At 43.6% G+C, this 13,424-nt stretch overlaps 1 protein-coding gene across 2 annotated transcripts in view; it reads left to right on the top strand.

Moving 5' to 3' along the window:
• Positions 1–4,250: 4,250 nt before the first annotated feature.
• MAMDC2 (MAM domain containing 2) overlaps positions 4,251–13,424 on the top strand; it is a 64,907-nt gene continuing 55,733 nt past the window's right edge. For both annotated transcript variants that reach the window (XM_086770580.1, XM_086770582.1), the window contains exons 1-2: positions 4,251–4,398; positions 4,544–4,657. In XM_086770580.1, coding sequence (XP_086626706.1) covers positions 4,368–4,398; positions 4,544–4,657 — 145 coding nt within the window. In that variant the 5' untranslated portion in view covers positions 4,251–4,367. The remainder of the gene's footprint in view (positions 4,399–4,543; positions 4,658–13,424) is intronic.

The following is a 13,424-nucleotide window of genomic DNA, read 5'->3' as shown; positions in this document are numbered from 1 at the left end:
CTTCTTCAGCAACAGGAGTCTACTTTGGTCATCTCAAGTGAAAAACAATAGTTATGCAACTGGTAGCTATACCAGAGAGCAAAAATCTAAAAAGACTAAAACAACATGGTGTTTCCATCAAAAGAAGAAAATTGTTTTGCTGATGTTTGAATTTGCATACATCTGAGCAAGCAACCATTTTACTGTAGTCTAACCGACCTGTTTCTGAAGAAGATTCTAATGACCACCCATCTAGTTTGGACAGCTATCTGGAAAAAGTTGTAACATCTTTTATTTAATTTCATTTTGTTTAAATCTATCACCTCCTTGACTTTAAGTTTGTGTATTTGTGTTGGATTTGCTCACACTGCAACAGAATGAGAAGGCAGGGCAGACAAAGGGACGGCTGCAAAAGCTGAGAGAAGATGCTACACAGGAACCATGTCAAGTTTTGAGGAGGTAACTTACTGCAAAAACTGGCAGCTTCAGGCCTACCTCTATCTGGACTCCTTTTGCAGACAAATAATCTAATTTACAGAAAGCTGAAGGCAAGGGACCATAAGGAGTTTTTGCACCCTACCGTACCCTACCTGATTTCTAGAATATCAGGAATAAGTTAAACTAAGGAGTAGAGATGAGACCATGCAGAAGCTATAGGAAAGAGGGTACTCCCTGAAAACACAGATAAGTGTACATGCATGAGAAACAGAGCCCTGCAAAACCAGGAAAGCTGACCTTACTTCTGAACAAGTTGGTTCTGAAGCACCTTGTGTCCCTAACAAGTTGTGATATTTTGCACATGGTAAAAAAAAATGGATTAAGGGAATGCTGTGTTTTTAAGCAGAGAATGCAAAATGAGAAAAAAAAAAAGACCCATAGAGTTTATGACCAGCCTGTGGCTGAAGAGCCAATTTTGCATTTTGGGATCAGTCAAATCCCTGAGAAGAGACCAGCTCACAACTGGAGTCTGATGCAGACCACTCTGCAAGAAACTACCCAAGGAGTCTGTGAGGTATAAAAATAAAGCTGAAAATATAATACTTGTAGTAAAAGCGTGGCATAAATTGAGCTAAAAATGAGCCAAGTTCTGGATCTCATCCAGACAGCACATTCCTTGAAGGAGGAGATGGAACAGGGAACCCTGGCAGTGGAGGGAGATTTTGAGAACTGTTTCAAGGAGAGAATGCAGCTTTTGACAGAGTTCAGAGCAGAGATGAGGGAGACTGATTTTTGGCTCCGAGGCAAAAGCTCAACAAACAGCTCTAAATTCAGTATTACAGAAGTATTGTGAATACAGCAAAGAGTACAAGTGAATGACAGAGAGGAGTTCAGGGCACTGCCAGTATACTTGCCCCTCTGGGAAAGGAAAGGGGACAAGGAATTATTGGAAAGTGAATTATGCAGCAAATTTTCTGTAATCTAGCTATCTGAGCAAGAAACCTGAGAACGTCACTGTGCAAACCCATGAATGAGGGATGCAAATATTGTTATGTTTTTAGGAAAATGGAAGGAATAGCACTAATACCCAGAAAATTCAAAATTAAATTGGCAGTGGGTACCTCCAAGGTAGGTGCTATTGTAGTCCTCCTGCAATGGAGTGACTGAAATTAAAGACCTGTTGTTTACAAATAAGGAACGCCAAAACTAAAATTGAATAACTTTATGCCAATTACAAGACTTTCCATAAACCATTCACTGTTGTTCCCCAAAGCTAGCAATCATGTCCTCCCCATGAGAACACACAGTCTATTCTTTTAGGTGCAAAACTTATGCCTTTCAAATTGAACAAACTTTGAAGTCATTATTAAAGAGGTAGATTATGTACATGGCTAATTCGATATTATATCTGCCCCTCTCCCCTTCCCCCAATAAGTCTATCATCCAAAAATCTTCATGGACAAAATGTGAACTGGGTGAGGACAGGAGCGATTATCCAAGATATCACCAGGTCTGTTAGCACAGTTGACTACATGCACTGCCTACGTCAATTTAAGGGGAAAAGTTCTAGATGCTACACAGGATTCAGCAATGGTTATATCTTAATTATATTATGAAGTCACATGACAGTTACTTAGGAGTAGAAAAACTCAGTGAGTGTAACAGATCTTTTATGGGTTTCAAGTGACTTTGCTAGAAAATTTGCCAACATTATGAAAAATAAAGGCCAAATAACTGAAACAGCCTGTGTAGGCTGTCATGCAAACCACACTTTTTTTTTCAGAATGTCTGAAGAAAAACCTTATGTAGCTATTCTGCACTATTCCTAGTACTTCTCTGACATAGCCTTACCAAATGACCTAATATTGAAAAGAGTGATTGTACTTAGAAAACCAGTTTCTGTGAGTAGCAAATTTTAATACAGACTGTGAGAGAATGAAGAAATACATTTTATAAAGAAGAATACATGTTATAAATAAGAAGAGTAGTTGGCTTGAGTTAAAGCAGGGGTTTTTTTGGAATGTAGGTCTCTGTGGATTGATGCTCATTCCTGGAGCCCATGGATTGGCAGAAAGTGGTATTGCAGTAGTCCAGTGAAAAGTTCTGACATCCTACCTCCTCTTGGTTACTTTTGTAATTTTGAAGGAAGCATTCAGGAAGACAATTCTTCAAATTCTCACTGTACCTGATTAGTTTAGGTGATGAGCCAAAAGATTGCTGAAGTAAATTTACTTTGGGATAGACAAAGGGATCCTCTGGTCAGACATTTCAATGGGGAACTGTGTTGCGCAACTGCTGAAGAGAGTGCAGTGCTGAAGTGAGATAAGTGCAAAACCATTGAACAGGAAGGATAGGGGCTTTGGTCTGTGTTACAGGAGTTTAGCTGCCAGATCTGACCCAGAGGAGGGAACAGAGGGCAAGTGTGTCAAGTGTTCAGATGACAGCAGATGGAGGGACAGTGGATATGCTGTAAGCGGGACTGCCATTGATGTGGACTGGAAAATGGGCTGACAACGAACCCAGGAAACTCAACAAGGGCAAATGTTGGGTGCAGCAGTTGGAAGGCAGAGCCCTGCAGAGACGCAGACTGAGGCTGCGTGGTGCTGGGTGGCAGCTCTGGGGACAGCCCTGGGCAGTGGTGGGCAGCGAGCTGAACTGGGACCACCCGTGTGCCCAGACAGCAATGAGGGCCAGTGACACCTGGGCCAGTGTGAGCAGGACACGGCCCAAAAGCCAGGACAGGGCAGGGATTGTCCCCTCTGCTCAGTGCTTGTCACACCCTGTCTGAGTACTGCCTGCAGTTTGGGTCTGCAACACAGGAACAGCACTGACGTGAGGTGAGGCCACAGAGATGGTGAGGCTGGAGCCCGTGTTCTGTGAGGAGAGGCTGCAGGACCAGGGCTGATTCAGCCAGGTGGAGGGATGGCTTTAGGGGCACCCAGCAGCATCTCCAACACTTACATGTGGGGAATGGAGAAGATGCAACTGGGCTCTTCACAGTGGTGCATGGTGGGAGGGCAAGAAGCAGCAGTATAAGCTGAAACAGGGTAAATTCAGATGGTTCATAAGGAGAAAGTTTTTCCCCACAAGGACAGCCCAGCAGGGGAGCTGGGGCCCAGACAGGTTGTGCCATCTCCAGCCTTGGAAGTTGTCAAGCCCCAGCTGGACAAAGCCCTGAGCAGCCTGGTCTGAGCTCAGGGCTGGCTGTGCTTTGGGCAGAGCTTGGAGTGGAGACCTCCTGTGATCCACTCCCAGGTTATTCTGTACTCCTATGAACTACAGCTCTGGGAGCACTCCAGCAGCTCCTGCACCTTTTTTACCTGAAAGAGTGAGGGTGCTCTGCCATGGCCCCCAAATGTGGCAGGTTTTGCAGTGCGACAGGGCAGGCTGCAGTGGCACAGGAGCCCTGGTGGGGTGAGAGCCGCTTTGTTCTCTGCAGATGGGTGTGAGCGGGCATCTTACTGATGTGTACAAAGAGGGGACAGGGGAGCACATCAGACGGAGCCCGGCTCTTCTAGAGATGCCCAGTGACAGGAGCAAGGAGGTGGGCACAAGCTGAAACACAGGAAAATCCATGTGAACATTACCAACCACATTTTTACCGTCAGGGGTGTGATGCACTTCAGCAGGCTGCCCGGAGACGCGGCAGCACCCCCGTCTTCCAGCACCCTCCGGCCCCAGCCACCCCGGCCCTGTGACACCGGCCGGGGCCAACCCCACCCCACGTCGGGGGCGGGACGGCCCCCCCCCCCCACCCCCCCGCCCCTCTCCTGTCCTCCCAGCGCCCCGTCGGGGGTGCCGAGGGGCCGCGCTCAGCCCCGCCGCCCCCGCCCCAGCCCCAGCCCCTGCCGCAGCCCCGGGCTCGGAGCGGCCGCGCCCCCGCGCTGCCGCCCGCCCCGCCGCCGCCGCCGCTGCCGCCGCCGCTAGCCCCGGCTCCCCCGGCGCGGAAGATGCTGCGGCTCTGCCTCCTCGCCGCGCACGGTAAGCGGCGGCCAGGGACGCGCCGCGAAGCCCCTCGCTCGCCCCCGGGGCGTGGAGTGGGCGCTGCTGCGGGGTCGGCGGCGGCCCCCAGCCCGCGGCCCCCGGGGCGGCCGGGCCGTGACCGGGGCTCGCTTTGTCCTTGCAGCTCTGCGGCTCGCCGGGGCCGCCTTGCTCTCCCCCGGGTCGTGCGCCTTTGAGGACAGCGCCTGCGGCTACGAGTGGGACTACGCGCATCTGCCCTGGGCACTGCACGGGGAAGGTAAGAACGCTGCTGTCCCCTGGGCGTGCAGCCCCCCTTCCATCCCCGGGTGCTGCCGCTCCCCTCGCCCCCCCGCCGCCCCGGACGCCCCCCGAGGTGCCGGTGCCCCGCGTCCCTGCCGTGCTGCTCGGTGTTTCCGGGGGAACAGCCGCCGTCCCATCCCTCCCGTGCGCGGTTTCGGTCCCTGGGTGTCAGTCCCGTCCCCCGACAAGTGATCTGCAGGCGTGGCGGGGGTAGAAGGGGTCTGCTCCCCTCGCCAGGCACCGGTCTCTCCGCAGGTTTCTGCAGGATGCCTGAGAACCCCCTTCCCGTTTCTTTCACTTTCTGCTGGGAAAAGGTGTCTTTTATCAAACCTGCTGTAGGTAACTAGAGGAAACACATCTGCCAGATTCCTATTATGCTTCATTATGGTTTTTTTCTAAACATATTTTGGGTTCTACTCTAGAAGTAGATGCATTTTCAGGGCAGGAGACCGTCTTTGTGAAGAGTATCTTTACAACATGTTCAGTTAAGACTTTTCTCCTTTTTATGGTACCTACAGTCCAATAGGAAAAAGAGAAGCATTAGTCTTTCAGTAAGTTCTATTAGATGTCAAAAAGACTGACTGCCCTTGAAAGAGTGAACAAAATCCAGTCACTGTACAGATTTTCCGTGTGACTGTAGCTCTTACTTGCTAAGTTTTTAGTGTAGGCTCCCATTTTTGACAGAATCAATACGAACAAACCAAAGGCTAAACAAAAATAAATACAACACAGTTATAACTGGGTAATAAAATAATTTAGTTGTGTTTGTGTTTTGCCCACAATGTCATTCATAAAGTGAAAGTTGTGCTCACGTGATAAAAGGAATTATGTGTTTTCAAAGTTTTTAAGCTCCAAAACAGGTGCCAAGAAAAATGAAGAGGTGAGTACAGATACAAAGGGACAGACACCCCTCATCAGCCCTCATCAGTAGTCCGTTTGAAACTGACTGGTCCATTTTTGTCATTCCACTTGTTACCCCGTGGATAATGCAACTTTTTTTTCTACCCCTGATTTGTACCCAGTTCTCACATATGCAAAGTAAGTCACCTTAATTGTTGATTTTTAGATTAGTCATTAGGGTTTCAGAATGTATAAAAAGTGCTCAATTAGAAAAGGCTCTAAGAATGTAATGATTAAAATAATTGCTTTCTCTCTTATTCTTTTTTAAAAATTTAAATGTACATAGATTTTCCAGTATTTTTGAAGATACTAGTGGAAATTTAGTAACCATGTCTGCTCTCCCAGCTATGCCTCTTGACATCATGCCCTCTTAAGCCTCCTGTTTTGGAAGCAGCACTTCCTCTGTGTGATTAACAGGCAGACACATGGTAGTGGCATTGATTCAGCTCCAAGGGACTGTGAGATGCCGGGTGAAATGCATCATGTTGTGCACATCCATGCTACAGTGCTTCAAGAAACAGGGAAATTTGACCAGAGATTTGGATCAGCAGCAGCCTACTTTTTTTTTTTGGCACACAGAACACTGTTTTCGTTTGATTTTTCTGTGTGACCGTAAGCATACCAGTGGCTACACATCTTCTGTCATTGTAGATCTTGTTTTTCGGAGGTATATAACTGAACTGTTATACTCTGGGGGAATATGTGGTATCCCAGCTCTCTTAATAGGCATAGTTCTGTCAGCATTTCCATTATAAAGCTTTATTCTGTAATCTGTAACTTAATCATAGTAAGTTGTTCCGTGCAAACATTTGGCACACAAAGTATTAGCCTCTTCAGAAAGACAGTCGTAGAATCCTAACTAAATCTGGTTGAACATGGTTCATCCAAATCTGTGTAGAGGTGTGCAAAACCAGTCTTCCTTAAATGCTGTGTTACTCTTATATCTAGTAAAACCATGTTCCTTTTGGCAGCACCGGGCTGGGCCCTGGTATTTGCAGGTCAGTGTATGTACATGTGGTAGTTAACTGGGACAACAGAGGAAGTTAAGGATGGGAGTGGCAGCTTAGCTTTGAATTGTTCCACTTCTCCTTGCATTGCTTCAAAATTGTTTTATTATTTTAAGTTATTATGTGTCATATAGAGTTATATACAGCAAATCTTTCATAGGGATTATCTGACTTGCAGTGCAAGTTCTTTTATCTTATAAATCTCTCAGTAGTGTGGTCATGTGCCAAACTGTCAAGACGATGTAAATATAACTAAAATCTTGCCCAGAAACTTCCACTCCATACTTGAAAGTTTTCTGCCCAGTTGCCAGGGAAGCCAGTATCTTCTGAAGGGCCAGGCAGAGAAAGGAAGTGTAGCGCTAAATTTTGCTTTTGTTTATAGCCATGCATTCCAACTTAAACCATTAGGTTTCTAAGGTTCAGCTGCTTTTTAAAATGTCTCTGGCTTATCTTGAGTATTCTGGTAGTTCTAGGATAAGAGCTTTTTTGTGTGTTTAATTTTATCATTTTTCTAATTGAAAATATTTTGATACCTGTAATTGACTGGCATTTTAGGGCCAATTTTAGTCAAGTGCAAAAGTAAATCAAAACAAAATAGTCATTGCTAAAACAGATAGCTGTTTTCACTCTTTACTGCTTTACTCAAGACTGGCAAATCAGGCCGTAACAAAGTGGGTGTTTGTAGGATGCCAGCTACGCAAGAAACAAAACAGGCATTTTACCATAATATCTGTCCAGTGTGCTTTTGCTCCCATAAACTTCTGCTTCACTGAAACCCTCTGTAAGCCTCAAGCTCTCCCACATATCTCTGAATGCAGGAATGAGACCTTCAAGTATAAACATCAAGGTGGTTATTTTAACTGACAGCTTTTTGAGTCAGTCATCTGCTAACTCTCTGTTTGCATTTTAGAGTTATAATGACTTTTAGCAGACAATCACTGTGCAAAGGAAATGTAAAATATAGAAACAGCTTGCGAGCTTACCTATGGCTGAGAAGCACACCCAGCTGAGGTCATGGCCCAGGCTGGGTAAATATAGCATCATGCTTGAGGCAGCGTGTTTCCTAATGTGCCAGTTCTGTTTTCCATCTAAGCTAGGAAATCCCGTGCAAACGTGATGTGCTTCATGAAGTGGGTGTTTGTAGGGGGCTAGTTCCACAAGAAACACAGTAGTGTTGTTGCTCAGGAAAAGGGCATCATCATGTAATCCTAGTTCTGAAACCTGATGAGCAACAGATGAATTTATCTGTGATCAACAGAGCAGTAATAAGATCTGCAAACTTTTAAGTGATTTGCTAGTACACATAAATCGAAGTGTTAATGGTCCATTTTGACTTAGAGGTTAGGCATGCTCCCCTAAATATTACTGCATTCATGATGCCTCTGAACAGATAATTTATTTTGAAAAATCCAAATACAGAATATTAAGACAAAGATCAAACTCCTTGGACCCAACTAATGGACGAGAAATTTAGAAAGCAGATCTATATTTATCACTACTGTAAGTAGTTAGAGATGGTTGAGGAGCTCAAGCACCCCTCAAGCTTACCACTAACGCCCACAGGTATATTTAGCCTGAGTTCATATCTAGTTATGTTGACGCATAAAGCTTTGCAGGTGCACAGTGGCCAGTTTCCAGAGGAATTTACTTCTGTGTTGCAAGGGAAGGACCTGGTTACTTCTAATACATACTGTCAAACTTCGTATGATAGGATTTCAATTAATTTTATATTATTATTATTATTTCAAATAATCTTGAGATTTTAACCAATTTGTGCATTTATTTCAGAGCACACATGTGCTTTGTAAGTGTAAAACAAACTTTAAAATAGAGGGAGATGCTGCATGTAATAGGCAGTAATCCTGAGCAGAGTAATAAATAAAGCCATGTAGACCCACTTGAAACAGCAGTAGGAGAGACAGCCTTACACCAGTTGCAGCCATTCTGCAGGGTTGGATTTTGGCATCTTTTGCTTTTGTCCCAGCCGTGCCCAGCACAGAGCCAGCCATAAGCTGACTGTAAGAACATCCTGCTCACAACATTATATAGATGACTTTAATTAGAAACAATAACTATGGCACATTTTTTCTGTGACTCTGGATAATGTTTACATTTTTGCCAAGAGTATCTGTAAAGGATTTTGTGTGCCTCTGTCTATGGGTATGTTTTGTTCTCAATTTCCCTTCATTTTAACAGAGACGAATTTAACAGAGCTACAAATAACGTGTGTTTGGGCTGTCAGCTCAAATTTGCACTAATGGAGTTTGGTATGCTGCATCTGCTTGCCCGGATTTAAGCATTACATAAGAAATTTGTCCATTACCACTGGTGGCTGTAGGGAAGAGAGGTTGTTTATAAGTAGCAATGTGCTCCAAAAAGCAAGTGATCATTGTTAAATGTGCCCGTGCGCTGCCAGTTGCACTGGACTTTGAGCTATTCTAGTAGTAGTAGCAGCAGGTTTTGTACCATTGTCTCCTTATCACCTTTGCTCTTCTGTGGAGTGTCGTCAAGCAACGTTCTGCGTCGATCTTCTGTAATGAGCTAAGTGGCACGGAACTGCTGAAGCTATACCTGGTAGTTGATAGAGCCATATGCATCTGGCTCTCATATGATAATTGGCAGCATATTTTTGTGTGTGTTGCTTTACTTCTAAAATTCTGGAAGGGTATATTACTTCAGATCTCATTTCTCCAAGGATACATTTTAATAGCACGCATTTCAGAGTTTTAAAATAATGTTTTCTTTTTCTACAGTATTCCAAAGGAGACTCATCCTTAAAAAAAAATAGATTTCTTTCAGAACAGTGTTGTAATTAGTTACAATATGTATAAAAATAGCCAGATTTTCTTCTCCTTAAAACATGCCTGTTTTTCGCTGCATTAGTCCAAGATTCTGTTTCTCTGATACGCTCAAAGTGGGCATCCCTCAGGTAACAGTTTATGGTAAGCAGGTAAGCAAGCCACATCACTAACAACAGGAAACTGAAGTTTATCTTTTGAGACCTATTTATTATGTAGCTACACTTTAATGTGGTTTTAAGATAGAAAATAATTTCAAGAGACAGGGCAGCCATCCCAGGCCATCAGATAAATCAGGCATGAGAGCAGCAGCATAAGGAATCTCAAATCTAAACATGGCCTGCATACCATTTAAATAGCTTGTATTTACAGCTGTGCCATATGACTTAAAACTGACCTCTTTTGACCTAAGCTCCCTCTCATCTTGAATGCCACATCATTTGGTTGCAATATGCAGAGTAATGAGGCAGGTAGTCACAGGTGATCCTAGATCTTGTGGCACAGTAAGTGCACTTCACCTCTGACATGTGCTATGTCGTCGCGCTCAGTTACAAACCCACTGGCAGATAGATTGGCACATCTATAGTCTCAATTTTCTTCCCATCTATCAGCAGTACTTTCCTGTACATAGGAAGGTAAGCAATTTGAAAGTGTAAAAAAAGTATAACTGCTGGCTTTGTACAACCCGCAGATGAGACAAGTGGACTCACGTGTTTGTGGTAGCTGTGTAATTAGGAGCAAGGTAGAGGGTAATTCAGGGAGACTTGTGCCAGCTTTTACCTAGCTGCAGCAGAACCAGGTTGGCATACCACATGCTCGCTTGCTGGCAAGGTTTTCAGCTGATAAATCCACCCTGCCATGGGAGCTTATTGATTTGGGTCTCCCAAACCTGTAGCCTGGGCATCTCTGCACTGAATGCCATTTGATGGAGTGGAGAAGCCTTTAGAACTGGCACATGGTCTGTTTTGCCTTGACCTTGCCATAATTAAGATGTTTGTCTTCCTGGCTAAAATGATTGCATTTGGAGTGACAACTGTCCTTCCTAGTCACTCCCAAAGGAAAAATAATAAAAAAAAAGGCTGACTCTCACCGAGGCTCGTGTTCTTCTTATTGCTACTTCACCTCTGGTGCCATTTCGCCTGTACACTCCATGTTGCCTACTCAGCCACTACTCTTGTGTGAGCAACTAATTTCTTCTTGCTATTTTCTTGTTTAATCTGGCGTCATCAGCTTAACAGTACCATGTGTGAGTAGCATTTGGCCTTCCTCCAGCCTCTTGCTTTTCTTGCCGATACCAGTAGGAAATCTGACATTTTCCTCACCCAGGTGTAACTCCTGTCCTAGGCTTCTGGGCAGTAGCATTTTTATTGAACTATGCCCAAATTGCAGTTATTAGTGTACTTTTTTCTCACCTTCAGGGGCAAGTCTTGTGCAAAGAAATCATGGCCAAGAGCCACGGAGGGCTTCATCAGCAGCTGCCTGTGCGTGACACTTTTGATAAGTCTTGGCTTTCCATTTGCAGGAAGAGAACAAGCAGATCCTAATTTGTTATCAGTGAGTCACTGCATGAGAGATGAGTTTCAAAGCATTCCTCCTCCTCCACAGGACAGTAACATTCTCAGCAGCGCACTTTCACATACAGCTGTTAGTGATTCAGTGCTCAGAGTCAACAAGCTATTTTAGTGCCTTGCACACTAAGCTGTGGAGGCTGGCCACAGGAGAGGGAGGATGGCTCTTACAAAATTCGTGTTTACTGAGTATACCTGCAATGTCTGACAACAGGCTGGACTTTGTTTTACGTTAAATCAACTGAAAATAGATTGGGGCATGTTGGTTGCACAGCCTACCCAGAGAGGCTATGGTCACTCCAGTGCAGCTTGCACGTGTATGCAAGGTGACCATACCCAGAGTTTGCTTGAAAGGCTACAGGGATCTGGGCATGGCATCTCATTTGAACACTGGAGAGTGACACACTGGAGGGTGATGTACGGCTTCCTGCCTGAAATCACAGCTGCTGTGGCTCGCTCTGATGGAGATGGATAAGGTCCAGGATTAGGAGATCAGTTTGGCTTTGTACTGTTACCTTCTCCGTTTCAGCTTCTGTTATAAACGGGATGGATACTAACCTTGCAAATATTGTTGAAGTTTGCTAAAATACAAGTACAAACATGCAAAACCACTTGCTGAAAACAGCTAGAAGTATTTTTAGTTTTCTGAAAAAAAATGAATTGAACTAAATTTTCATTTTAGGAATTTCAGGGTGCATGCATAGCAGGATTTTTTAAATCAGTAAAATTGCTGACAGGCAGTACTTTGTGGTCATTGCACTTATTACACTACATATGTAATCATCTTGAAAATGAATAGGAAAGCCAGTCATTTGCCAGCTCTTTTTTTTTTTTTTTGAGGGAAGGGAAGATATTTTCAGCACTGTCAATTTTCACTATAAATTTTAGTCAGGATCTAATCTGGGTCAAGATCTGTAGTGAGGAAAAATAAGCTTGCATGTGTGCTGAAGGGTGACCGCAGACGTTTCAGAAGTGTTTCTACTAGTAAAAATGATTTCTTTACCTTGCATATGGTACAGACTGTTCAGAGTTGTAATAGAATCAGCCTGAAATTGCCCTGATAGTCTTATCCTGTAGGATGCAAGCAAAGGGAAATCTTTGAAAGCTTATTGAAAAAATAAGCCCTTCCTAGTTACAACTAGTTGTCTTATGTTCCCTTTTTTTTTGGTAGTTCTCCTATTATATTACCTTCTGAGATTTTTCATCCCCAGCCACCATATGCAAGAGCAGAACAGAAAATGCTATAATGGTTTGACTGATCAAACTTGTCAAACGGAGTCAAGCCTTCTGCTGTTACATCTGAAGAAAATATGCTTTTAGAAAAAAAAAGAGGTCTTTCTCTTTAATCTTTCAGTTTCTACTGTCTTAATATTACTTTGTAGCAGTAGTGCTACAAAAGGCCAATTGAAAGGCCAATGTAGTCATCCCTGTAACTTCATACGATGCTTTGATTGCTTAGAAGCCTTTATATCATTTGAATGTATTTTATTACTCCCATTTGAAAGAGTAAGCATCTTTTGACTTGTCTTTCCTTGTGGTTCTAGGCAGCCAGAGTCAAGTCTGATTATTATAGTCCTTCTTCATATGATAATGAAGTCAAAGATTCCTACAACTTTACTTAACAATGTAGTGTCTGCCAGTTTAAAAATGCTCTTTGATTAACAGTGATTCTTCTCCACTGTATGGCTCATCCTCCAGCACATTTTCTTTTGGCAAACGTGGCTCAAGATCAGACAACTCTATTAGTCTGGGTAATTGTCTTGGTGTACTTTGAACGTTGTTTTAAGTAGATGTATTCTCTGTTAAAGTTACTAGCAGAGCTACGTTACTAACACTTTGCTCTGTTCTGAAAACCTTGCAAGTCCTAGTATGAAAATATCCATGAATGGTGGTAATTAGGTTTCCATTTGAAATATCAGCCAGAATCTTTTAGGAAACAGAATCTTCACAGTTTTCAATTAGTGAACCATTAAAGTACTTAAAGAGGCTCCATTGTGACTTGATGCGTTTCTTCAAATTTGCTGGGCCACAAACTGTATTTCGTATTAAAAATGTGGGAAGAGCTACAGAAATGGAAGGGCAGATTACAGCTGTTGCATACAAAACCACAGTGAGATGCAAACTTATCAAAGGTAGTCATTCTCCACCATCTTTCAGACTTTCTCTTTAGAGAAAACACTGGCTTTTCCCTGACTCTTGACTGCCTGTTGTGAAAGTTTGCAGGTCTTGGATGGCACAGCTTTCTTGCAATGACTGAGTATAATGGCATATCACTCAGAAAATTTTGGATAGCATCCGGATTTTTTTGAGTTGCCTCTGATATGCTTTCTCTGTTCAGAAATCTCTTAGTTTGCCTAAGTTCATATACATACTGGGAAGCAAATACATTAATATGATGTTGGGTGTTAAGGACTTCATCTAGAAAATCTGAATGGTGGAAAATACAATGGGAAAAACACAACAGGAAAATC

The sequence above is a fragment of the Chlamydotis macqueenii genome, chromosome Z, assembly GCF_036417535.1.
Source record: "Chlamydotis macqueenii isolate bChlMac1 chromosome Z, bChlMac1.mat, whole genome shotgun sequence".
Lineage (NCBI taxonomy): Eukaryota > Metazoa > Chordata > Aves > Otidiformes > Otididae > Chlamydotis > Chlamydotis macqueenii.
This window is presented reverse-complemented; position numbering and strand designations above follow the sequence as displayed.